This window comes from Oncorhynchus gorbuscha, linkage group LG14, assembly GCF_021184085.1.
Source record: "Oncorhynchus gorbuscha isolate QuinsamMale2020 ecotype Even-year linkage group LG14, OgorEven_v1.0, whole genome shotgun sequence".
In the NCBI taxonomy this organism is placed as follows: Eukaryota; Metazoa; Chordata; class Actinopteri; order Salmoniformes; family Salmonidae; genus Oncorhynchus; species Oncorhynchus gorbuscha.
This window is the reverse complement of record NC_060186.1, coordinates 74841514-74869013: the sequence shown is the minus strand read 5'-3', so window position 1 is coordinate 74869013 and position 27500 is coordinate 74841514. Positions and strand designations below refer to the sequence as shown.

General features: G+C 42.4%; 3 protein-coding genes across 3 annotated transcripts in view; 1 reads left to right on the top strand and 2 right to left on the bottom strand.

The window, feature by feature from the left end:
- LOC123995400 (formin-like) overlaps nt 1-5734 on the top strand; it is a 43974-nt gene extending 38240 nt beyond the window's left edge. Inside the window, exons 13-14 of the mRNA XM_046298977.1 lie at nt 401-482; nt 4742-5734. Of these exons, the coding sequence (XP_046154933.1) occupies nt 401-482; nt 4742-4789 (130 nt within the window). The 3' untranslated portion in view covers nt 4790-5734. The remainder of the gene's footprint in view (nt 1-400; nt 483-4741) is intronic.
- Nucleotides 5395-7179, bottom strand: LOC123995403 (gremlin-1-like). The gene is made up of 2 exons (XM_046298979.1): nt 7041-7179; nt 5395-6822 (listed from the first exon to the last, which is right to left on the bottom strand). Exon 2 carries the CDS (start codon nt 6819-6821, stop codon nt 6273-6275), a length of 549 nt encoding a protein of 182 aa, XP_046154935.1. The 5' UTR covers nt 6822; nt 7041-7179; the 3' UTR covers nt 5395-6272.
- Nucleotides 7180-7295: 116 nt separating this feature from the next.
- The window catches only part of LOC123995567, a 20513-nt gene continuing 308 nt past the window's right edge, over nt 7296-27500 (bottom strand). Inside the window, exons 1-14 of the mRNA XM_046299199.1 lie at nt 27446-27500; nt 26561-26657; nt 26285-26405; nt 25968-26103; nt 23059-23207; nt 22624-22767; nt 22393-22489; nt 22135-22272; nt 18142-18160; nt 17789-18023; nt 13039-13188; nt 9058-9170; nt 8598-8651; nt 7296-8341 (exon numbers count right to left, since the gene is read on the bottom strand). The exon at nt 27446-27500 is cut by the window's right edge and continues 308 nt beyond it. Coding sequence (XP_046155155.1) covers nt 8216-8341; nt 8598-8651; nt 9058-9170; nt 13039-13188; nt 17789-18023; nt 18142-18160; nt 22135-22272; nt 22393-22489; nt 22624-22767; nt 23059-23207; nt 25968-26103; nt 26285-26405; nt 26561-26657; nt 27446-27500 — 1634 coding nt within the window. The 3' untranslated portion in view covers nt 7296-8215. The remainder of the gene's footprint in view (nt 8342-8597; nt 8652-9057; nt 9171-13038; nt 13189-17788; nt 18024-18141; nt 18161-22134; nt 22273-22392; nt 22490-22623; nt 22768-23058; nt 23208-25967; nt 26104-26284; nt 26406-26560; nt 26658-27445) is intronic.

Genomic DNA, 27500 nt, shown 5'->3' with positions numbered 1-27500 from the left:
AAGATAACTCTCTACGACATGTGACATCCCACATGTGGGATCAGCTACAGTACGCTGCCGGTCCCACCGACTGACTGAGAAACACAGTTCTTATATCTAGACCGTCTGTCTTTTTGAACAATGTGACCCTGTATTATCTAGTACGTAGTCTGTAGGTCTTAAAACAGCATAATCTCCTGTATGACTAGGTCTGAGACTGATGTGAGCTTGTCTTTTAGGGCTGTATGCATCAAGTGTCTCAGAGTAGGAGTGCAGCCCCCCCCCCCTCCCCCTCCCCCTTACCCCCTCCCCCCTTGTCCATGTAATGTTATTCACTATGATCTTAGAGGATCCTAGATCAGCACTCTCACTATGATACTGATGTGAACCTCTTTTCCCCATCCTTCCCTCCTTCCCTCAGGCTGAAAGAGGCCCAGCTGTCGGTGAAGAAGATTACAGCAGACAAGAAGGTGGAGACTAGGAAGATCAACCCTAACAGTCTGGTGAGCACAATTTAAACTTAATATAGACATACAGTGTAAATCTGAAGTACCCCTATCCACTATCAATCACTTCTGATCAACCCTAACAGTCTGGCGAGAACATAGAGGCATTTAACACAGAGATATATAGATATATACAGTAACAGTCCAAAGTTTTATAACACCTACTCATTCAAGGGTTTTTCTTTATTTGTACTATTTTCTACATTGTAGAATAATAGTGAAGACATCAAAAGTATGAAATAACACATATGGAATCATGTAGTAACCAAAAAAGGTCTTAAACAAATCTAAATATATTTTCAATTTTTCAAAGTAGCCACCCTTTGCATTGAGGACAGCTTTCCACACTTTTGGCATTCTCTCAACCAGCTTCACCTGGAAGTGTGCCTTGAATTCTAAACAAATAACAGACAGTGTCACCAGCAAAACACCCCCCCCACACACACACACACACACAATCACCAGAACCCCCCACACACACAATCACCAGAAACCTCCCCCACACACAATCACCAGAAACCCCCCCCCACACAATCACCAGAACCCCCCACACAATCACCAGAACCACCCCCACACAATCACCAGAACCACCCCCACACAATCACCAGAACCCCCCCCCACACACACACACACAATCACCAGAACCCCCCCAACACACACACACACACACACAATCACCAGAACCCCCCACACACACACACACACACACACAAGGAAAACAAAGAATACTTAGGTCAGGGAGTGACAGTTACTTGAACTCTGTGAAGCATTTATTTGGGCTGGAATTTTTGAGGCTGGTAACTCTAATGAACTTATACTCTGAGACAGAGGTAACTCTGGGTCTTCCTTTCCTGTGGCGGTCCTCATGAGAGACAGGTAACTCTAACGAACTTATCCTCTGCTACGGAGGTAACTCTGGGTCTTCCTTTCCTGTGGTGGTCCTCATGGGAGACAGGTAACTCTGGGTCTTCCTTTCCTGTGGCGGTCCTCATGAGAGACAGTTTCATCATAGCGCTTGATGGTTTTTGCGACTACACTTGAAGAAACGTTGAAAGTTCTTGAAATTTTCCGAATTGACTGACCTTCATGTCTTAAAGTAATGATGGACTGTCGTTTCTCTTTGCTTATTTGAGCTGTTCTTGCCATAATATGGACTTGGTCTTTTACCAAATAGGGCTATCTTCTGTATACCACCCCTGCTTGTCACAACACAACTGACTGGCTTTAAATGCATTAAGAAGGAAAGAAATTCCACAAATTAACTTTTAACAAGGCGCACAAGAGTGCAAAGCTGTCATCAAGGTAGAGGGTGGCTACTTTGAAGAATCTCAAATATAAAATATATTTAGATTTGTTGAACACTTTTTTGGTTACTACATGATTGCATATGTGTTATTTCAAAGTTTTGATGTCTTCACTATTATTCTACAATGTAAAAACATAGTAAAAATAAAGAAAAACCCTTGAATGAGTTTGTGTCCACATTTTTGACTGGTACTGTAGATATATATATATATATATATTATTTTTCCACGGATCCCTCTGGAACTTTCACTACACACCTGTCCCCTATTCCCACTGATTAGCACTTGTATAAATGTGCCCTTTGGTTTCCATTGGGCGGTCCATTATTGTTCTAATGTCCGTTGGTGCATGTGAGTACCTGTGCTGTGTGTTTTGGGCTTTCATGCCCTGGTGGATTGAGAGAGAGACAGAGTGAGAGTGAGAGTGAGAGTGAGTGAGAGAGTGAGACAGAGACTGAGAGAGAGGTACAGTTATATTCATAGTTATTGGTGTGATCCTATGGGTCAAAGCAACAGTACCACTGCTCTACAAAATCAGATAGATAGGATCAAACAGGCAAACCATCATCTATCTTCTCGGTTTGGATTCAGACTCAACAAAACAGTGTTAACAGGAAATCATATATTTGTTGACCTATCCCAGAACCTGGTTCTGATTAAATTATTGAACTACTGTTCCAATCATAATAATTATTCCACTGGGCCTCAAAGGGGAATTAAGCTCATACCCTATGGGCCGTTCTGGTTGGGACATGGTTAACTCTGACAGGCTCATACCCTATGGGCCGTTCTGGTTGGGACATGGTTAACTCTGACAGGCTCATACCCTATGGGCCGTTCTGGTTGGGACATGACTAACTCTGACAGGCTCATACCCTATGGGCCGTTCTGGCTGGGACATGACTAACTCTGACAGGCTCATACCCTATGGGCCGTTCTGGCTGGGACATGGTTAACTCTGACAGGCTCATGCCCTATGGGCCGTTCTGGTTGGGACATGGTTAACTCTGACAGGCTCATGCCCTATGGGCCGTTCTGGTTGGGACATGGTTAACTCTGACAGGCTCATACCCTATGGGCCGTTCTGGTTGGGACATGGTTAACTCTGACAGCCTCATACCCTATGGGCCGTTCTGGCTGGGACATGGTTAACTCTGACAGGCTCATACCCTATGGGCCGTTCTGGCTGGGACATGGTTAACTCTGACAGGCTCATACCCCGTTCTGGCTGCATGGTTAACTCTGTTCTGGGCTGGGACATGGTTAACTCTGACAGGCTCATACCCTATGGGCCGTTCTGGCTGGGACATGGTTAACTCTGACAGGCTCATACCCTATGGGCCGTTCTGGCTGGGACATGGTTAACTCTGACAGCCTCATACCCTATGGGCCGTTCTGGCTGGGACATGGTTAACTCTGACAGGCTCATGCCCTATGGGCCGGTCTGGCTGGGACATGGTTAACTCTGACAGGCTCATACCCTATGGGCCGGTCTGGCTGGGACATGGTTAACTCTGACAGGCTCATGCCCTATGGGCCGTTCTGGCTGGGACATGGTTAACTCTGACAGGCTCATACCCTATGGGCCGTTCTGGCTGGGACATGGTTAACTCTGACAGGCTCATACCCTATGGGCCGTTCTGGCTGGGACATGGTTAACTCTGACAGGCTCATACCCTATGGGCCGTTCTGGTTGGGACATGGTTAACTCTGACAGCCTCTGACAGGCTCATACCCTATGGGCCGTTCTGGCTGGGACATGGTTAACTCTGACAGGCTCATGCCCTATGGGCCGTTCTGGCTGGGACATGGTTAACTCTGACAGGCTCATACCCTATGGGCCGTTCTGGCTGGGACATGGTTAACTCTGACAGGCTCATACCCTATGGGCCGTTCTGGTTGGGACATGGTTAACTCTGACAGGCTCATACCCTATGGGCCGTTCTGGTTGGGACATGGTTAACTCTGACAGGCTCATACCCTATGGGCCGTTCTGGCTGGGACATGGTTAACTCTGACAGGCTCATACCCTATGGGCCGTTCTGGTTGGGACATGACTAACTCTGACAGGCTCATACCCTATGGGCCGTTCTGGCTGGGACATGGTTAACTCTGACAGGCTCATACCCTATGGGCCGTTCTGGCTGGGACATGACTAACTCTGACAGGCTCATACCCTATGGACCGTTCTGGCTGGGACATGGTTACAGGCTCATACCCTGGGCAGGCTCATACCCTATGGGCCGTTCTGGTTGGGACATGGTTAACTCTGACAGGCTCATACCCTATGGGCCGTTCTGGCTGGGACATGGTTAACTCTGACAGGCTCATACCCTATGGGCCGTTCTGGTTGGGACATGGTTAACTCTGACAGGCTCATGCCCTATGGGCCGTTCTGGTTGGGACATGGTTAACTCTGACAGGCTCATACCCTATGGGCCGTTCTGGCTGGGACATGGTTAACTCTGACAGGCTCATACGTTTGGTCCTTCTGTAGCTCAGTTGGTAGAGCATGGCGCTGGTGGGACATGACTAACTCTGCCAGGGTTCTGGCTGGGTTTAACTCTGATCCCCTATGGGCCGTTCTGGTTGGGACCACCTCATACCCTATGGGCCGTTCTGAATGTATGTACACATGACTGTAAGGCTCATGCCCTATGGGCCGTTCTGGATAAACATGGTCTGCTAAATGGCATATATTATTTATTATTTATATTATTACCCTATGGGCATGGCGCTTCTGGCTGGGACATGGAATGTAACTGACTGTAAGTCAGGCTCATATATTATTATTATTATTATTTATATTATTACCCTATGGGCCGTTCTGGCTCAAACAAGGCTTATTTACTTCCTTACTTGGCCTCAGAAGCCAGTATAGTGTGGTATGTGGACAGTGTTTGCATACTGTCCCTAATGGAAAAAACAAACCCCTTTCCTCTGGCCTGACAGAAAGACAGGCTACGCCAGAAGGAAGCTAACATGGTGGCCACAAGCTGAGAGACAGAACAGGAGAGAGAAGAAATTCATGAGAAAACTGAGGAGTTGGTTTGTGAGGTAAGTGGGGACTCCTCCCACCCCTTTAGCCACCCACACAGGGTGATCAGGATCACACCCGTCTCTGTTCCTGCCCACCCTCTTATACACCAAGTCTGGAACACTGCCATCTGTCCCCTGCTGGAGACTAGAGGAAACCACACATACTATGGTTCTCAGGTCACAAAGCTGCAGATGGATTCACTGACCAATAGGGTACTACTGGCAATAGGGGGATTATGACTATTTTCTTGTTTATTTTTTTTATGGGAGTAATGTATATTCATTTAAAATGTGGTGGATTCTCCACCTCATCCTAAGGACGTTCATGTTTAAAAAATAATACATGTTTTTCAGTCAAATATCTGGTCAAATGAAACAAGACCGTGTGTCTAGACTGTATGGGAAACGTTTTCTCATGTAGATGTTTGTTTGTTTTCTGTATCATGTTTTTCACTTTACATTTCCACTGTCAATCATATCAATGTAGATATCAATCATCTATGTATCTTGCCATCGGTATCTGTTATTACAACTTCCCAGCAACCCCAAAGCAGTTCAACAAGGTGTACAAATACGAGTTTATTCACCAACCACTTTATATACTGTACATAATACAATAGCATGAACGTTAAGTGACATTAACAATGCAGGTTTTAAATGATTTGCCAACATTCATTGACAACAAACTCCTCAAGAGTTCCTGAGTCCACTCACTCATTTATGTTTTACAAATCAATACAGAACTAAAAAGAAGAAGAAATCAGTTGAAAACACTATTAAATCTGTAAATCATGTCATGTGATTATGACCTCAAATGTATTGATGTGAAAGTTTAATTGTATTTATGTGAACTATTTATAATTGTAAAATGTGAAAAACTTCAATAAAGATTATTTTTAGAAAGAAAAAGGAAACAATACTTGTTCTCTCCACTTTGGCTCATAACAGTTAACAAGTCCATGTCAAATTGAACACATTGTGTGGCTTTTTCTCCATATTTAAATGCCATACATGCGCAAACATTCTGGTCTTCACAGACACTGTTATTTGTATTATACGCAAACCAGAAATATTCAAAAAGTATTAAGCACGAAGCTATAAGCCATATACAATGTGCTAAACCAGTCAATAATGCCAAACCAGCCGTTATAGTCCCATACATTACACTGGGGTGGGGGGGGGGGTCTGTTGGTGTTGGCATTGCTGCCCGTTTAGTGTTTGTTGCATGGTTGTGAAGAGTTCCATCCCTCGTTTTAGTTCTTTTGATGTCCTCTTTCAGCATTAAGATTGGATATTTTCTCCCTCGTGCATATTCGGTTTTTGCAATGGAAGCACGTTTGATATAACGCATTGGTCGGTCGCTCGCTCTATTCCTTTTAGTTATTCCAGTAGAAAGCAAATCAACACAGACTATACGAAATGTGTCCATTCCTTCTGGCTTTAACTAATCCAGGTGTATGGAAGCGCAGTGACACGTCTTTACGCGCTGGACGCGTTTCTTCTGGGTGCTGGGTGACTGGCCTGGACAGATGAGGGTATAGGTGACGGTAGTGAATGTTTTTGGTTTACAGGTGGAACACGATTGGAAAGCCCCATCATCTTGGTAGATGTGTCGGGGGATGTAAAATGAGTTACACTGCCCGTAACAGAAACGGTTGATTATAGTGCGGCTGAGGCATCCTTCCTCGTGGATCGCCTGTTTCAGCGGCTGAGTCTTGCACCAGTCCAGTTTGAGGTACCGGCGCTCCGTGACGTGCAGGGCTTCTTGGCTGGATTCTAGAACCTCGTCAGCGGCCGTTACTGGCCCCATTTGGCGGGAGACAAATCCGTTCTGTGGTGGCTGCTGCGGTAAGCGTTCCGACTCGTTGGGGCTGGAGTTGTATTTGTATGGGTGCGGAGAGGCGCCCTGGTAGCCACCTACCGCTACGCTCCTCAGCGGACAGAAGAGTAGTCCCAACACCATGGCCGAGGCAAATACTGTTGAGGTCTTCATCCTTAGATGTAGAATGTTAAAATATATAAGGATTATATTTAAAGCCGTCGTGGAAATCAATAAAGAACAAATTACGCATCACTTTTATGCAAGGTTTACGCAAACCAAATACTTAATTTCCACATGGTTATACAATGTACAGTTACCAGATGCATAGGATAATTTCAACATAGCGAGTATTTGGTAGAGCAAGAATGATAAATAGCTAGATTTACTCACCTGTGTCCTACACAAACTCCACACAACAGAAGCACTCCTGGTTTAAGTGTTTGGAATAAACTGCTGGATTCCCTGCGGAAGTAAGATATTGGTTAAGTAAAAGTATTTCTGTATGAGATCTTCTTGGAAGAGGCAAAACAAACTGCTTTCCAGCTGTACTGTCTTAGATGTAAGTACAGTGAGAGGATGTACCCGCCCCCTCCCACGCATGTCATCCTCTGATAGATACTATTCAAAACGGACTCAAACCTGGGAAACTTGCAAGAGTAAATCATTTATTTTATATTATTAAGAATTAACAGCAAATGTTCATCAAAAACAGCAAGAGAGTTAGATAATGGCTTGAGCCAAAATACATTTAAAAAAGCTAAATCACAACAACTTGATTACATATTTTGTATCACAAACAGCATATTTTTGGTTTGATCACATATATAATTGAGACAACATTCAGCTTCACAGGCTGTTCTAATATTACTGAATTGCCACAGTGGACCACAGGCTGTTCTAATATTACTGAATTGCCACAGTGGACCACAGGCTGTTCTAATATTACTGAATTGCCACAGTGGACCACAGGCTGTTCTAATATTACTGAATTGCATGCCACAGTGGACCACAGGCACAAAATAACTCATAAGCTTGTTACATTTTCCACCCTGAGCAACAGTCATTTTGATAGATTGAAAAAAAGATAAGATGGTAATATCTTTTTATTTTATTTATTTTTTTACACAAGTGGTACATATCAATAAACCTCTGTGTTACCATACCTAACATCGTTAGTGGGCTACATAGGTCAAAAAGGAACACATTTAGAGAACATGTCTGATGTGACGTTTTATTATAAACTATGTGGTTCGAGCCCTGAATGCTGATTGGCTGACGCCGTGGTATATCAGACCGTATAACACGGGTATTTTTACTGCTCCAATTACGTTGGTAACCAGTTTATAAAAGCAATAAGGCACGTCGGGGGGGTTTGTGGTATATGGCCAATATACCACAGCTAAGGGCTGTATGTAGGCACTCCACGTTGTGTCGTGCAAAAAAGAACAGCCCTTAGCCGTGGTATATTGGCCATATATCACACCCCCTCGGGCCTTATTGCTTAAATCTACTTGAGATACTGTGAAGTGAACATGGTGGCCAGTAATGTTAGAACTGCAGTGTGTTTAGGTGGTGGTTTCTGTTGCAGTGGTGGTGCGATAGTCTTCGTCCTCTTCTGGGTAGTGGGGAACAGACTTCTTGGCCACCACATTGTTCAGCCTCTGACCCATCAGGTAGGGGTTATTGACACTCTGGAATACATTTTTTAAAAAAGAAGGTAAGATGGGTACTTTCCTGTTTTGAGAGGAAATATTTAGTTGTCATTGTGCTGAAGATAAAGAAACATGTACTTCATCCAGAAATGTGAGTTTAAAGTTGGGTTACCTCCTTCTGGGTAAAACAAATCAATGGTGGTGATGTGGATTCACAGAGACCATTTATACAAAAGCAAAACCTTTTTCTCTGAGGATAAACCCCAGAGAAGAAACAAACCAATCATAGACCCACCCGTTTTCTTCTTTTGGCTCCTCCCTTCAGTTTCTGGTACAACAGCTCCTTGTTCTGAAAGGAAATATCCAAAAGTGAGTAGGGGCACACATAGGTATATATTTTTGTTTTGTTTTTACAGAAAATGCCTTTTTTCTCAAATCATTGTAAACAAATGGATTAAGCCTTTTCTAAGGGAACAAATATATTTTCTCTGGTTGACTTGTCTGGTGTCCACAGATGGGGTGTAGTGTAAGTTAGTAGAAATCAAAACAATATATTTTAACTAATAGACTATTCTATTGGACTAGTTCAATACAATAGAGTCTGATCTAAGGCCAGTTTACTGAATCCACTTCTGAGCCTAGTGGAGTGGGCTGACATTTCCCCTGACTCTGATCTAAGGTCAGTTTTGATTTGGGGATGGTATAGGCAACAACCATAACCAGAGAAACCATTAGCACCCACCCCAGTCACTCACCCACTTAGCCAGAGCAGGGTAGTCATGCTCGGGGTCGAACAGGTGCTGATGGTTCTGGAACTTTCTGCTGAACTCTGCTGTGTCCGGGGCGTTTTCCAGACACCCATCTGCAGCTACAGCACAAAAGAGGGAGCAGAGAGTCAGAGATTGGACAAATAGTATAGGACAGGGTTTCTCAAACCTTTTGAGATAGCAAATTCCTCAGGGACCCCCTCATAATCAGTACAGCACACAAGGAGTTTTACTATGACTTCAGCAGTGGATGGTCAGACACACTAAGTCTCAGGCCCTGGGAAGGAACATTTTTAAGGCCCGCCTCTTGACATCAGAGAGAACATTTTACAATTTTCAAGCTAATTTCCTGCAATTCTACACATTGAGATTTTCTGTTGGTACAGCTTTAACCCATAGCAGTCTAAGCCCTGTCTGGGGGGGGGGGGGCACTAAGATATATGGAATTGTTTTAAGAAGGTCGTACCATGGATTATTTAGCTATTTGATTTAGAATTCCAAGACCTCTTGATGTATACGCAAAAAATATAAAAACATTTGATGAAAAATATAACTTGGCCTTAGTGCTATTAGCCTATACAAACTAGAGGTTGACCTCTAATACAAACACATTTAATAACAGCTTCACTACATAGAACAGACTGTGCCCCCCCCAAAAAAACCTAAAGGAAGTTTGTTTTGAAGTGTCTGTCTTATATCTGAGAGATATAAGAAATATCAGGAAACATATACAGAGCCTTCAGAAACTATTCAGACTCCTTGACTTTTTCCACATGTTAGGTTACAGCATTATTTGAAAATGGATTAAATCATTTTTTCCCCTCATCAATCTACACACAATACCCCATAATCAAAAGGCGAAAAACAGCTTTAGACATTTTTGCAAATGTATTAAAAACAGAAATAACTTGTTTACATAAGTATTAAGACCCTTTACTATGAGAATCGAAATTGAGCTCAGGTGCATCCTGTTTCAATTGATCATCCTTGAGATGTTTCTACAACTTGATTGGAGTCCACCTATGGTAAATGGACATGATTTGGAAAGGCACACAACTGTCTATTTAAGGTCCCACAGTTGACACTGCATGTCAGAGCAAAAACCAAGCCATGAGGTCGAAGGAATTGTCTGTAGAGTCCCGAGACAGGATTGTGTTGAGGCACAGATCTGGGGAAGGGTACCAAAACATTTCTGCAGCATTGAAGGTCCCCAAGAACACAGTGGCCTCCATCGTTCTTAAATGGGGGGGTGTCCTCGGATGGGGCCACAGTGTCTCCTGACCCCTCCTGTCTCAGCCTCCAGTATTTATGCTGCAGTAGTTTATGTGTCGGGGGGCTAGGGTCAGTTTGTTTATCTGGAGTACTTCTCCTGTCCTATTCGGTGTCCTGTGTAAATCTAAGTGTGCGTTCTCTAATTCTCTCCTTCTCTCTTTCTTTCTCTCTCTCGGAGGACCTGAGCCCTAGAACCATGCCCCAGGACTACCTGACATGATGACTCCTTGCTGTCCCCAGTCCACCTGGCCATGCTGCTGCTCCAGTTTCAACTGGCCTGGGCCCTAGGACCATGTCCCAGGACTACCTGACATGAGGACTCCTTGCTGTCCCCAGTCCACCTGGCCATGCTCCTGCTCCAGTTTCAACTGTTCTGCCTTACTATTATTCAACCATGCTGGTCATTTATGAACATTTGAACATCTTGGCCACGTTCTGTTATAATCTCCACCTGGCACAGCCAGAAGAGGACTGGCCACCCCACATATGCTCTCTCTAATTCTCTCTTTCTTTCTCTCTCTCGGAGGACCTGAGCCCTAGGACCGTGCCCCAGGACTACCTGACATGATGGCTCCTTGCTGTCCCCAGTCCATCTGACTGTGCTGCTGCTCCAGTTTCAACTGTTCTGCCTTATTATTATTTGACCATGCTGGTCATTTATGAACATTTGAACATCTTGGTCATGTTCTGTTATAATCTCTACCCGGCACAGCCAGAAGAGGACTGGCCACCCCACATAGCCCGGTTCCTCTCTAGGTTTCTTCCTAGGTTTTGGCCTTTCTAGGGAGTTTTTCCTAGCCACCGTGCTTTTACACCTGCATTGTTTGCTGTTTGGGGTTTTAGGCTGGGTTTCTGTACAGCACTTTGAGATATCAGCTGATGTACGAAGGGCTATATAAATAAATTTGATTTGATTTGATTTGATTTGAAATGGAAAAAATTTGGAACCACCAAGACTCTTCCTAGAGCTGACCGCCCGGCCAAACTGAGCAATCGGGGGAGAAGGGCCTTGGTCAGGGAGGTGACCAAGAACCCGATGGTCACTCTGACAGAGCTCCAGAGTTACTCTGTGGAGATGGGAGAACCTTCCAGAAATAAAACCAATCCTGCAGCACCCCACCAATCAGGTCTTTATGGTAGAGTGGCCAGATGGAAGCCACTCCTCAGTAAAAGGAACATGACGGCCCGCTTGGAGTTTGCCAAAGGGCACCTAAAGGACTCTCAGACCATGAGAAACAAGATTCTCTGTTCTGATGTAACTAAGATTGAACTCTCTATTGAGATTTGGATGCGGACCCCCTGCAGGACCTCCACGGACCCCCTGCAGGACCTCCACGGATCCCCTGCAGGACCTCCACGGACCCCCTGCAGGACCTCCACGGACCCCCTGCAGGACCTCCACGGACCCCCTGCAGGACCTTCACGGACCCCCAGAGGTCCGCAGATCTCACTTTGACATCCCCTGCTATAGCAGAACACTGCATCTACATACAACAAAATCATACAGGAGAAATAGCCTTGGTAGGTGCAAATCTGTTTCTGCTTTAGCCAACGAGTCGTAGCTGTTTGCAATATCGAATGCAGAAACTCAAGTCTGTTACCCAGGCTACATCGTTGTGTTACACAGTGTGTGTCAGGCTGACTATTTGTGTAAAGTAAGGTCTACCAGCCTTTCCTATTGGACAGGAGGGTAACAGTCTACCAGCCTTTCCTATTGGACAGGAGGGTAACAGTCTACCAGCCTTTCCTATTGGACAGGAGGGTAACAGTCTACCAGCCTTTCCTATTGGACAGGAGGGTAACAGTCTACCAGCCTTTCCTATTGGACAGGAGGGTAACAGTCTACCAGCCTTTCCTATTGGACAGGAGGGTAACAGTCTACCAGCCTTTCCCACTGGACAGGAGGGTAACAGTCTTACCAGTCTTTCCCACTGGACAGGAGGGTAACAGTCTACCAGTCTTTCCCACTGGACAGGAGGGTAACAGTCTTACCAGTCTTTCCCACTGGACAGGAGGGTAACAGTCTACCAGTCTTTCCCACTGGACAGGAGGGTAACAGTCTACCAGTCTTTCCCACTGGACAGGAGGGTAACAGTCTACCTGTCTTTCCTAATAGACTGGGGTTAGGAGGGTAACAGTCTACCCGTCTTTCCCACTGGACAGGAGGGTATCAGTCTACCTGTCTTTCCTAATAGACTGGGGTTAGGAGGGTAACAGTCTACCCGTCTTTCCCACTGGACAGGAGGGTATCAGTCTACCTGTCTTTCCTAATAGACTGGGGTTAGGAGGGTAACAGTCTACCTGTCTTTCCCACTGGACAGGAGGGTAACAGTCTACCTGTCTTTCCCACTGGACAGGAGGGTATCAGTCTACCTGTCTTTCCCACTGGACAGGAGGGTATCAGTCTACCTGTCTTTCCCACTGGACAGGAGGGTATCAGTCTACCTGTCTTTCCCACTGGACAGGAGGGTATCAGTCTACCTGTCTTTCCCACTGGACAGGAGGGTATCAGTCTACCTCTCTTTCCCACTGGACAGGAGGGTATCAGTCTACCTCTCTTTCCCACTGGACAGGAGGGTATCAGTCTACCTGTCTTTCCCACTGGACAGGAGGGTATCAGTCTACCTGTCTTTCCCACTGGACAGGAGGGTATCAGTCTACCTGTCTTTCCCACTGGACAGGAGGGTATCAGTCTACCTGTCTTTCCCACTGGACAGGGGTTAGGAGGGTCGGGGTATCCATGGTCCTCACTGAAGTCTTTAGGGATGTTGTCCCCTGTCAGCTCAGCTACGATGTTGGGGATGTTTCCATAGGGCCCCAGGTGCTGCAGTCCCTCATGAGCTCCACCTAATGGAGGAAACATGGCATAACAGGGACACCTTATTGTTTATTCATTGACCCGAGACAGAGAGGACATGTTTACTACTGTTTTTACATTTTAAATGTGATTACTGCATTTTGAAAGTCAAAATTTATATCATAATAAGAATAAGGAATATCACCTACTTGCCTAGATATCACCATAGTACAGAAACCCAAGGACAGAAATGTCAACGTAATCTCCATAATGGTACTGGGAACAATAACCATTGACTTGGTGAAAAAAAATGTTCTCTCCCTCTCTCTCAAACAGAATATATCACCTTAATACTCCTGATTAACATTTGGCAGGATCACATATAAAATATCTTATACATTGAAGTGAACTCCATTATAGCAGTGATTTCTCCCAGGCTTTGAACTGGGCCCATGACTACCTGTGGTGTAAAAACTAGTAGGGAATATATATATATTTTATGATTTTTTTATGTTCTGCTTTAGAGGAGTACATTTCTTAATACGTAACCATCTGCCAAATCATGACACATCCCAGATATACACAAACTAGGCTGATGGTTGTACACCATTTCATACTGTCCTAAAATGTTAGGTTTAACATAATAAAGTTGACAACCTATTTTGTTGGTTAAAGTCCTGTTGTTACTGTACTTCACTTGCTAAGTTTGTTATTAGTCAGGTATTTAGAAGGTTTCCATTCAATTGGTGACAGATTTCCATGCAAATATTCTAACATCTGCATATAAAAAAAACAATATGCTAATTGTCCCATCAGACAATTAGCAAACACTGACTTGTTGCTGTTAAAAGGGTGTTTCCATCTCACTGACTAGTTGCTGTTAAAAGGGTGTTTCCATCTCACTGACTAGTTGCTGTTAAAAGGGTGTTTCCATCTCACTGACTAGTTGCTGTTAAAAGGGTGTTTCCATCTCACTGACTAGTTGCTGTTAAAAGGGTGTTTCCATCTCACTGACTAGTTGCTGTTAAAAGGGTGTTTCCATCTCACTGACTAGTTGCTGTTAAAAGGGTGTTTCCATCTCACTGACTAGTTGCTGTTAAAAGGGTGTTTCCATCTCACTGACTAGTTGCTGTTAAAAGGGTGTTTCCATCTCACTGACTAGTTGCTGTTAAAAGGGTGTTTCCATCTCACTGACTTGTTGCTGTTAAAAGGATGTTTCCATCTCACTGACTTTGCTGTTAAAAGGGTGTTTCCATCTCACTGACTAGTTGCTGTTAAAAGGGTGTTTCCATCTCACTGACTAGTTGCTGTTAAAAGGGTGTTTCCATCTCACTGACTAGTTGCTGTTAAAAGGGTGTTTCCATCTCACTGACTAGTTGCTGTTAAAAGGGTGTTTCCATCTCACTGACTAGTTGCTGTTAAAAGGGTGTTTCCATCTCACTGACTTGTTGCTGTTAAAAGGGTGTTTCCATCTCACTGACTAGTTGCTGTTAAAAGGGTGTTTCCATCTCACTGACTAGTTGCTGTTAAAAGGGTGTTTCCATCTCACTGACTAGTTGCTGTTAAAAGGGTGTTTCCATCTCACTGACTAGTTGCTGTTAAAAGGGTGTTTCCATCTCACTGACTAGTTGCTGTTAAAAGGGTGTTTCCATCTCACTGACTAGTTGCTGTTAAAAGGGTGTTTCCATCTCACTGACTAGTTGCTGTTAAAAGGGTGTTTCCATCTCACTGACTTGTTGCTGTTAAAAGGGTGTTTCCATCTCACTGACTTGTTGCTGTTAAAAGGGTGTTTCCATCTCACTGACTTCCATCTCACTGTTGCTGTTAAAAGGGTGTTTCCATCTCACTGACTAGTTGCTGTTAAAAGGGTGTTTCCATCTCACTGACTAGTTGCTGTTAAAAGGGTGTTTCCATCTCACTGACTAGTTGCTGTTAAAAGTTTTCCATCTCACTGACTAGTTGCTGTTAAAAGGGTGTTTCCATCTCACTGACTAGTTGCTGTTAAAAGGGTGTTTCCATCTCACTGACTTGTTGCTGTTAAAAGGGTGTTTCCATCTCACTGACTTGTTGCTGTTAAAAGGGTGTTTCCATCTCACTGACTTGTTGCTGTTAAAAGGGTGTTTCCATCTCACTGACTAGTTGCTGTTAAAAGGGTGTTTCATCTCACTGACTAGTTGCTGTTAAAAGGGTGTTTCCATCTCACTGACTAGTTGCTGTTAAAAGGGTGTTTCCATCTCACTGACTTGTTGCTGTTAAAAGGGTGTTTCCATCTCACTGACTTTTGCTGTTAAAAGGGTGTTTCCATCTCACTGACTAGTTGCTGTTAAAAGGGTGTTTCCATCTCACTGACTTGTTGCTGTTAAAAGGGTGTTTCCATCTCACTGACTTGTTGCTGTTAAAAGGGTGTTTCCATCTCACTGACTTGTTGCTGTTAAAAGGGTGTTTCCATCTCACTGACTTGTTGCTGTTAAAAGGGTGTTTCCATCTCACTGACTTGTTGCTGTTAAAAGGGTGTTTCCATCTCACTGACTAGTTGCTGTTAAAAGGGTGTTTCCATCTCACTGACTTTGCTGTTAAAAGGATGTTTCCATCTCACTGACTAGTTGCTGTTAAAAGGGTGTTTCCATCTCACTGACTAGTTGCTGTTAAAAGGGTGTTTCCATCTCACTGACTAGTTGCTGTTAAAAGGGTGTTTCCATCTCACTGACTAGTTGCTGTTAAAAGGGTGTTTCCATCTCACTGACTAGTTGCTGTTAAAAGGGTGTTTCCATCTCACTGACTTGTTGCTGTTAAAAGGGTGTTTCCATCTCACTGACTTGTTGCTGTTAAAAGGGTGTTTCCATCTCACTGACTTGTTGCTGTTAAAAGGGTGTTTCCATCTCACTGACTTGTTGCTGTTAAAAGGGTGTTTCCATCTCACTGACTAGTTGCTGTTAAAAGGGTGTTTCCATCTCACTGACTAGTTGCTGTTAAAAGGGTGTTTCCATCTCACTGACTAGTTGCTGTTAAAAGGGTGTTTCCATCTCACTGACTAGTTGCTGTTAAAAGGGTGTTTCCATCTCACTGACTAGTTGCTGTTAAAAGGGTGTTTCCATCTCACTGACTAGTTGCTGTTAAAAGGGTGTTTCCATCTCACTGACTAGTTGCTGTTAAAAGGGTGTTTCCATCTCACTGACTAGTTGCTGTTAAAAGGGTGTTTCCATCTCACTGACTTGTTGCTGTTAAAAGGATATGCGTAATGACGTAGTGAACATTTAAAAAACACTTTTGCGGGTAAGTTCTCAGGTTTCCGTCGCATTTTGAAGTTTACTGATGGTTTTGTCACAAAACAAAACTTTCCCAGGCTGGTGTTGGTGGATACTCTATAGACGGTTCGCTGATACATTTACATTTAAGTCATTTAGCAGACGCATTAGACACAACATATAGGCCAGGTACAACGGACAGGTACGATATGATGAGATATGATTTGTTTTTTTAAACCAGATAATTTATATTTGACAATTTGCAGCGATCATCATGTCACCAGCACCATTCCAATGATAACCTATCCTATATTTCGTGGACATTTGCATTAAGCTCATCACTGTGGACTTAACCACCATATGTTATGAAGTGAAGGAATAAGTTGTAAAGTTGATCATAATTGATTCCATCTGCCTATAGACGTCCATGTGGTGGTGGTACCAGAGAGGAAGAGGCAAAGGGAAAGAAATTACTCCGCGCAAAATCTGTCCATGCAAGATAAGCAGACCAAGTGGGGAGGTCTACAGAAGTGGACTGGCCATCTGGCATTTCGGGCAAATGCCAGATGGGCTGGTCCATAGTTAGCCCAGTAAGCGTGTCTAACTTGGGTTTGTTGCACAAAAGGATCATTATCTCACAAATAATGGGGGCCTTGAGAAAACAAAGGAAAATAATGGGCCGTTGTGTTAGAAATGCCAGTTGCGATTTTTGGTCCTAGTCCGCCCCTGGATGTCTATGAGAGTGTCGAATTATGTGAGGCTTATGTGATCAAATATGTTTATCATTATTGTTTAGGTTGTTCCAAATGCACTGATGTAAGCACGTGGCATTCCAGAAACATTGAGAAAAACGACTGAGCTGAGCCTGGCGTATCTGCCCTCTCATTGGATAGAATGGTCCCACCTGATCTCTCCTCTTCCCACCTGCCTTACATCTTTGAGGACATGTACTATATTTCCATTGTTAGAGCAGTCACTGGACCATCTTGTCAATATAATAGATCATCTTCGGTAGTACAAACGAAACATGTCATTGCGCGACTCCAAGTTTACTACGATATGATTGTTTTCATATCAATATTTGCACATAAAAGCATTTCCACCGCATTGTCGCATAATCAATTTCCCTGAGAAAAAAAGATCCCACCTGGTCTTGAGTATTTTGTTTAGGCGACATTTTACAGACAAATTTGCTGTTTTACATAAGTCCTGAAGTTAGTTTTTTTTCTTAGGAGTCGGGTAATTAATCCACATTAAGTGGTTGGATGGAAACGTGGTTATTGACCAAGAACAAATGGATACAGAATAAGCTCAAAATAGAGAACACTGGAAACCACTGTCCATGACTATAACAGACCTTTAACCCATACATTATTATTAGAAATCATGGACCATAACCACCTACCTTGGATGCTCTGTGGCCCCACGATGTTGGTGGCCTGGTGAGCAGGGTACTCGACCCTGGGCCGAGCGATGCCCAGCTGCTCCATGACTCCGTGCAGGAGACGCTGAATGTCGGCCTCAGATACCTGGTCCTCCGTGCGGGGGCTCCGGGCCGATGCCAGCCCCGCTATACACACCAGAACAATCAGCAGCACTGATCTACTCAACCTGACTGCCGAAGCCATCTCTGGTGTCGGCTATAGGGAGATAAAAACAATGTTGCTTATAATGTCTAACAGGCCTATATGTTGTGTCTAATGTAGTTAGGAGTGTTATTCTAATTATATTCTTTCATCAGAAGAAAGTCCATCTGACAGGAACCATCATTAGAAAACTGTATGGAGTTAGAATAAGTTATTTTTATACCACATTGTAGAACAAAGTCAAACGAGGTACAGACCATGATTAATAATGCATTACATTATCTATCCACATGTACGCATAAACAAAAAACAAAGTGGATACAGGGACAATTAGGCACTTATAAAAGGATGAAGGATAAGATGGCAGGCTTTAACACACTGGCATAGAACACAAGCTTACCAGATGGCATACAATATAAACATGTCAGGAAATTAGAAAAAACTGCAACATGTTTCTCTCAGCTTCATGGCAAACTGTGTAGAATAGCAGGAAATTTGCTCAAGAATTACTGATAGTCAGGACAATCCTCGTCTGGCAGGTAAACTTTATTTTTATAGTGAAAAAAAAAATGTTCCATTATTGGTTCTTAAAAATGTTCATTTAGGATCATTTTAAGGGAAAAATATTTGTTTTGGTCATTTCAAAAATACTTTCAATATTATTAATTTCCATGTCGACTCTATGCCTTGACATGCCTATTTTGTTGTATTATTGTAACCTATTTTATGATTTATAACATTTAGATTTTTATTTGTTTTTGGCCTACCTTATGTCAAATTGGAATTCTCTTTTTGAAATTTGTACAAATTATTTAAAAATTAAAAGCTGAAATATCTCGAGTCCATAAGCATTCAACCCCTTTGTTATGGCAACCCTAAATAAATTCAGAAGTTTAAAAAAGTTGCATGGACTCACTCTGTGCTCAATAATAGTGGAACATGCATTTTGAATGACTACCTCATGTCTATACCCCACACATATGATTATCTGTAAGGTCCATCAGTTGAGCAGTAAATGCCAAACACAGATTCAACCACTAAGACCAGTAATGGTCTGGAAAGTTCTCTAACAAACAATACTGGAATCACCATGATCACAACCATAAACTGTCAACTCAATCTGCCTGACAGACACAAACATGTTACATTGAAACAGTTTGAGTAATAAAGCTACTGAGGAAAAGCTAAATTGCTACTGTCCAATGCCTTTCAAAGAAGGACACCTATTGGTAGACTGGTAAAAAAGAACCAGTGGACATTGAATATCCCTTTGAGCATGGTGAAGCTATGCATTGCACTTTGAATGATGTATCAATACCCCCAGTCACTACTAAGATTCAGGCGTCCTTCCTAACTCAGTTGCCGGAGAGGAAGGAAACCTCTAAGGGATTTCACCATGAAGCCAATGGTGACTAAATAAGTTGTAGTTTAATGGCGGTGACATGAGAATACTGGAGGTTGGATCAACAACATTGTAGTTACTCCACAATACTAACCTAATTGACAGTGAAAAGTAGGAAGCCTGTATAGAAAATATTCCAAAACCTGGATCTTGTTTGCCACAAAGCACCACTGAAATATGTGGCAAAGCAATTCACTTTTTGTCCTGAACACAAAATGTTATGTTTGCGGCAAATCTAATACATCATTACAGAGTACTACTCTTCATATTTCAAGCATAGTGGCTGCATCATGTTATGGGTATGCTTGTAATCGTTAAGGACTGAGGAGTTTTTCGGGATAACTAAAACAGAATGCCGCTAAGCAGACAAAATCCTAGACGAAAACCTGGTTTTAGTCTTCTTTCCACCAGACACTGGGAGATGAATTCACATTTCAGCAGGACAATAACTTAAAACACAACCCAACAGGCCAAATCTTGATGAGCAATTCCAGTGAAGAAAGTGAATATTCCTGAGTGGCTGAGATAAATCTTCTTAGATTTAAGTCGATGTCAAGAGATGAAAATGGTTGTCTAGCAATGATCAACAACCAATGAGAGATCTTGATGAATTTTGAAAACAATTATGGGAAAATGTTCTACAATCGAGGTGTGGAAAGCTCTTTCCCAGAAAGACTCACAGCTGTAATCGCTGCCAAAGGTGCTTCTACAAAGTATTGACTCAGGGGTGTGAATACTTATGTAAATGAGATATTTGCTAACATTTCTAAAAAAATAGGTTTTCACTTTGACATTATGGGATAGTGTGTAGATGGGGGAGATGTTTTTAAATACGTCAGCCATTTTGAATACAGGCTGTAACACAAAATGTGGAATATGTCAAGGGCCTTCTGATTTAAAAACCAAACAAACACTGGAATCACCATGATCACAACCATAAACTGTCAACTCAATCTGCCTGATGAATTCAATGCAACACAGAGAAGTAAAGCTCCATTGAAAGAGCTCAATTGTTACGGTATATAACCACTTGAATGAAAAATCGTGTTTTTTAAATTCCGTAAAAAGATGAACAGTTATTGGGGATTTTCAAATTAATTTACAAACTTGTATGTTTTGAGTATCTGTTGTCAACTCAGTCATTGATGGCTAATCCCCTTAAGATATATATTTGTCAATATTAAGAAAAAAAAGTATTGCAATCACTGTTTAGTAACATATGCTTAAACAATGAAAGTATTTTCTGTGCTAGACCCAAAAGATGCTTTCTTTACAAAACGTTTTAAATCTGGGACACACATACCATTAGCCCTGGAGCGTTTCGCAATGCTACAAAAAGAAGATTTATCACATATTTGAGTACTCTCAAAATGTTAGAATTAAACAATCAATGCCTTTAATTACTTGGACAATAATTGAAAATAAAACAAAGCCCTTTATGGTGTCCGACACCAGTTGTATGGTTGTTCCTTTACATGGTGTGACAGTTGATACGTTGGTCTAACATTAGGACAAATATTTGAGATTGAGAATCTCTGAGCTCTAAAACAGTAACAACCAAAAATCTCAGCCCCATAGCAAAATAGCACGAGAAACTACACATTTATAAAGACCTTGCGCCCTGTGAAGCTGCGTTACGCCACTGGAAACAAGTATAGACATTGTTACCTCGTAACATTTTACAATTACCATTTAAAAATATTTAAACGTTTTGTATGGACAACCTTATGTAACCGCTGGTTTACAGGAGGCAGGTACAAATAAACCAAATATTCCCCTATAGGCAAATATCACACAAAATGTGGTCCCAAATATCACTGTTGATGCCTAAATAATGTTGACATGGGAATAACCCATACAAACCATAATAAATCCGAAATTACGCACATAAACCGGTGTTGTCTATCTGTAAATATTGCCAGAATGGAAATACATACAAATGTATATAGCATGCATCAGGCTAATTAGCCATATAATCAAATCAACTATTGACCTACAGTATGTGGAATTAAGGCATATGTGCGTTTGCCTCTTTTCTGTGAAAACAAAATGTAGGTTGTTGGTCCGCCATCAAACGTTTAGGCCGACGTCAGAGGGAAATTTGCTAGAGTCCGCTACAGTCATCCCAAGATTTAGATACACCAATAAACGATATTAATTCAACAGATGCAATGTTTTCAATATTATTAAGCTACGGTTAGACATTTCGAAAAGGCCTATACGATATTTATCTGCTCCTTACAATATAGCGTTTCCCTTACCGTGTGTCCTGGATGCGAGAAGCCTGTAATGCTGAACGAGGATGCAGTCGGTCCTTGCTCCAGTTTATTAGCCTACCACTGTTGCCAGGCTCCCGAAAGTAACTGGCATCTCCGTGAATGTCATTGGTCGGCGGACAACGTTAATAATTAAGCGAATCAGTGTGCCATATTCGTTTTCTTGTGTGCTTTACAAATTAGCAGACAGACATGCAATAGCCTAAGATGTGGCTAAAATTGTATTTTCATACCTTTGACTCAAGTAAAATTTAAAATAAACCTATTTATTAAAACAAATTTTAGTTTTACAGACATGTTGGACTACAGGAAATATGTACAGGGAAATAAATAAAATATATAGTACAAAAGTTTCTAAAGACAAATAAAATGTCTTTACAATAAAATGTGACATTCATAGGGTTTCATTCTCATCTTCAATGCAAAACAATAACTGACATATGGGCCTTGATGTCTGATCAATGGAGATCTCTCTATTTGACATGACTACAGAGTGGTGCGTCTCCTGCTTTTCCAGGGGCTTAGGTTCAGCTTTCCCAGACCAGACCGACCAGGATCCCTGCGGATACAGTCACCTCCCTTCAGCCTTTTGGCTGAAAAACACCCAACGTTTCCCGAATCTATTCTGAGGGGTGGACAAGGAATGAAAACTGTTAGTAGTTCCACCTACGTGGGGAAGGACCCTACCTTGATCGGTTTCTCTGAGCTTTGTTAAAAAGGTATCACACACGAAACTACATTTTACCTTTTGAGTGTTTTGCTCTGTACTCTACAGCTCTCTGTCCTCACTGGGGTGGAGGGAGATCTAGCCAACCGAGCTGAAGGACTTGAGCCTGGTTTCTCTGGGTAACGGAAGTTAAATTCATCATGAAATTATCACAAGCTCAAATTAAAAGTCTCTGAAACATTGTGTGTGCAGTATAATGACAATCTGACAGCCCAAATTCATGTGGAAAAATAGATTGTAAACATGTACCTGAGCAAAATGTTTTGCTCCTGAAAAGCTGAATGTCTGGGAAGGCCTCCATACCCAGGCTCTTTCTGAGTGGCCGTCTCTTCCTGCAGGGAGACATCTCAGCATGACCTGGGATGCCCTCCATGATCACCTGAGGAACCACACCTAAGACAGAGACATTTGCAGTGCCTTAGAACACGTCACCAATTGGGAGCCCCCCTACATGACATCATCATACGAGTCCAGTCCTACATCTGATGGGCTACCCGGGGCTAACCGGAAGGTTGCAAGTTCAAACCCCCGAGCTGTGTCGTTCTGCCCCTGAACAGGCAGTTAACCCACTGTTCCTAGGCAGTCATTGAAAATAAGAATTTGTACTTAACTATCTTGCCTAGTTAAATAAAGGTTAAATAAAAAAAGCAATCTAGGTGGAGAATGAGGGTGTGAGAGTCATACCAAATGAATGGACATTCTCTATGAAGGTATAGACCACAGCCTTGAGTTTCATATGTGTGTCCATCCCCTCTGTTCCGTGGCTAGGGGGAAGCAGGCTCGGGGCAAAGATCACAGCCAGGTTATTATTGGTCATCCGGTTCTCTGCACACCTTAGAAAAATGATAGAAAAACAGAAAAACAGAGAGAAGACAATTGATGATCTCAATAAGAACCGGAACTACCAGGCACTTTGGATCAAAAGCATCTGCTAAATGGTATATTATTATTGTCTCAGACGGAGTTCCGAAAAAGAATGGTCTTGACAGCACTAGAGCTAAGCTTCAAGACAAATGTATTCAGAGAAAGCAACAAATAACAACAGGTGTAGACTTCACTGTGAAATGCTTGGTTTCAAGCCCTTCCCAACAATGGAGAGTTAAAATAAAAACTCAAGATGAATAAAATGCAGAAGAACAGAGCTATATACAGAGAGTTCCAGATCAATGTGCAGGGGTAATAGCTATATACAGAGAGTTCCAGATCAACGTGCAGGGGTAATAGCTATATACAGAGAGTACCAGATCAACGTGCAGGGTAATAGCTATATACAGGGAGTACCAGATCAATGTGCAGGGGTAATAGCTATATACAGAGAGTACCAGATCAATGTGCAGGGGTAATAGCTATATACAGAGAGTTCCAGATCAACGTGCAGGGTAATAGCTATATACAGAGAGTACCAGATCAACGTGCAGGGGTAATAGCAATGTGCAGGGGTAATAGCTATATACAGAGAGTACCAGATCAATGTGCAGGGGTAATAGCTATATACAGAGAGTTCCAGATCAACGTGCAGGGGTAATAGCTATATACAGAGAGTACCAGATCAATGTGCAGGGTAATAGCTATATACAGAGAGTTCCAGATCAACGTGCAGGGGTAATAGCTATATACAGAGAGTACCAGATCAATGTGCAGGGTAATAGCTATATACAGAGAGTACCAGATCAATGTGCAGGGGTAATAGCTATATACAGAGAGTTCCAGATCAACGTGCAGGGGTAATAGCTATATACAGAGAGTACCAGATCAATGTGCAGGGTAATAGCTATATACAGAGAGTTCCAGATCAACGTGCAGGGGTAATAGCTATATACAGAGAGTTCCAGATCAACGTGCAGGGGTAATAGCTATATACAGAGAGTTCCAGATCAACGTGCAGGGGTAATAGCTATATACAGAGAGTTCCAGATCAACGTGCAGGGGTAATAGCTATATACAGAGAGTACCAGATCAACGTGCAGGGGTAATAGCTATATACAGGGAGTTCCAGATCAACGTGCAGGGGTAATAGCTATATACAGGGAGTTCCAGATCAACGTGCAGGGGTAATAGCTATATACAGAGAGTTCCAGATCAATGTGCAGGGTAATAGCTATATACAGAGAGTTCCAGATCAACGTGCAGGGGTAATAGCTATATACAGGGAGTTCCAGATCAACGTGCAGGGGTAATAGCTATATACAGAGAGTTCCAGATCAATGTGCAGGGTAATAGCTATATACAGGGAGTTCCAGATCAATGTGCAGGGTAATAGCTATATACAGGGAGTTCCAGATCAATGTGCAGGGGTAATAGCTATATACAGGGAGTTCCAGATCAACGTGCAGGGGTAATAGCTACAGTTGAAGTCGGAAGTTTACATACACTTAGGTTGGAGTCATTAAAACTAGTTTTTCAACCACGCCACACATTTCTTGTTAAACTATAGTTTTGGAAACTCTTGTTAGACCTACTTTGTGCATGACAAGTCATTTTTCCAACAATTGTTTACAGACATTATTTCACTGTATCACAAATGCAGTCGGTCAGAAGTTTACATACACGAAGTTGACTGCCTTTAAACAGCTAGGAAAATTCCAGAAAATGATGTCATGGCTTTAGAAGCTTCTTTTTGGCTAATTGACATCATTTGAGTCAATTGGAGGTGTACCTGAGGATGTATTTCAAGCCCTACCTTCAAACTCAGTGCCTCTTTGCTTGACATCATGAGAAAAATCAAAGAAATCAAACAAGACCTCATAAACAAAAACAGTCTGGTTCATCCGTGGGAGCCATTTCCAAATGCCTGAAGGTACCATGTTCATCTGTACAAACAATAGCACGCAACTATAAACACCATGAGACCATACAGCCGTCATACCACTCAGGAAGGAGAAGCGTTCAGTCTCCTAGAGATTAACGTACTTTGGTGCGAAAAGTGCAAATCAATCCCAGAACAGCAAAGGACCTTGTGAAGATGCTGGAGGAAACTGGTCCAAAAGTATCTATATCCACAGTAAAAATGTGTCCTATATTGAATTAACATGAAAGGCCGCTCAGCAAGGAAGAAGCCACTACTCTAAAACTGACATAAAAAAGCCAGACTACGGTTTGCAACTGCACATGGGGACAAAGATCGTACTTTGGAGAAATGTCCTCTGGTCTGATGAAACAAAAATAAAACTGTTCAGCCATAATGACCATAGTTATGTTTGGAGGAAAAAGGGGGAGGCTTGCAAGCTGAAGACCATCCCAACCATGAAGCACAGGGGTGGCAGCGTCATGTTGTGGGGGTGCATTGCTGCAGGAGGGACTGGTGCACTTCACAAAATAGATGGCTTCATGAGAAAGGAAAATTTAGTGGATATATTGAAGCAACAGCTCAAGACATCAGTCAGGAAGTTAAAGCTTGGTTGCAAATGGGTCTTCCAAATGGACAATGCCCCCAAGCATACTTCCAAAGTTATGGAAAAATGGCTTAAAGACAACAACGTCAATGTATTGGAGTGGCCATCACAAAGCCCCGGTAGCAGAGTGAACAGTCTAGTACACTTTCCCTGTTGCCTGCTATTCCCCCACAATAGCAATGCTATCGCCAAACATATTACCTGTGGGAGACCTTTGAGAGGAAGTGGAAGAAGTAACTGAGGAAGGCAAAGTTCCTGTCAGGCAGTAGGCAGGACAGCAGCTGGGTGGCCAAGGCCCTCTCCTCTGAAGTGGGTAATAGCTGGGCCTTCAGCAGGGCTGGAGAAAGAAAATGTGTTGCTGTCTATTATTGTCACAGACTCACTTCACACAGGTCCTGTATTCAGTGGATCTGAGCCTAAAGCAGCAATTCTATTCTGAGACACTGAGTATGGGCCCAGAACTTCCCCCATTTAAGCCGGGATTTAAACCAGCGAACATCAACCTCTAGGCTGCCTACCTGAGTGGAGGTCTGAGGGGAACAGGGGGTCTGGAAGCTCACGACAGAACAGCTTCAAAAGGCTGGCCACGTCACAGGGGAGGGCTGTGGATAGACAGGCCTCCCCGTGGTCTAGTTTGGCCTGTGTTATTGTTGGAGGTGTGGGGGTTTGGTGAGGAAAGGAGGGGGGAGAGGGGTGGTGAGGAAAGGGGGGGGAGTTCAAAGTCCATCAAATAACAAAAGTCTTAAATCGACATCCTTTAATCAACAATACATGCATGTTGAAGTCACACTTACCCTAAGGGTCCTCAGACGAACAACAGAGCCAGATTTTCTGAAAAGGCCATCAGTCCCAGCATGTTCCAATAGATACTCACAGGCATCCACTAGGAAGCTACATTGAAGTTGTAAGATTAATAGGAATTCTTATTTCTCACTTCAGTTGTACATTGTTAGAATAGAGCCTGTGTGTTTTTACTAGGGTTTTGTTCTTACTACACTTTGTTCTTACTATGGTAGCAAAATTGTTTATTTTACAGGAAACTCCGTTACCAAAATTCCGGTAGTTATCTTTCAATGATATTATGTAATCCATCAAAAGACATCTAGTGGCTCTTTTGGGTACTTCAAATTATCACAGGTGTCTGTAATCATCTCGGTCTCCTTCTCTTGCCTTATTACATGTAAAATATATTAAATGAGATGATTTTAAAATGAAATTGAAAAGTTGTAAATCATTATCTTAAATATAAAACATGATCCTAAATATATAGTGAATATCATTGGTGTTTAATGAGGGTTTCAGCATTTAACATTCTTATATTTTACTATGTCTATATGGATTCGTTGCCAATGTTTTTACGTCAAACTGGTGGCAGTTGTGAAACAAGTAAATAGTTGCAGAGTTATAGAATGTCATTGTTGATTAGATGCCTTTTTCATTAATTAGGCAATTCTCTCTTGAACATTATACATCTACTAGAAACTCATGGACACAGCTATACATTTTTTTTAAAGGGGAATATATATATATATATCTTAAAATAATATTTTCTATCAAGTTAAAGCATAAAAATTTCCAAAACTTATATATATATTGCCGTAGCTTGTTAATTATCAAAATGACAGAAAATCCGGGTATATTTGGTAAATTAGCGGTACCTTCGTAACCCTAGTTCTTACCAGGGTAGCAGCCCACACCGAGGCATGTAACACAACGGTAAACTCTCCAGTGGAA

Excerpts from the sequence above, each read along its gene's own strand:
- LOC123995403 (XM_046298979.1), bottom strand. The coding sequence starts at position 6,821 with ATGAAGACCTCAACAGTATTTGCCTCGGCCATGGTGTTGGGACTACTC.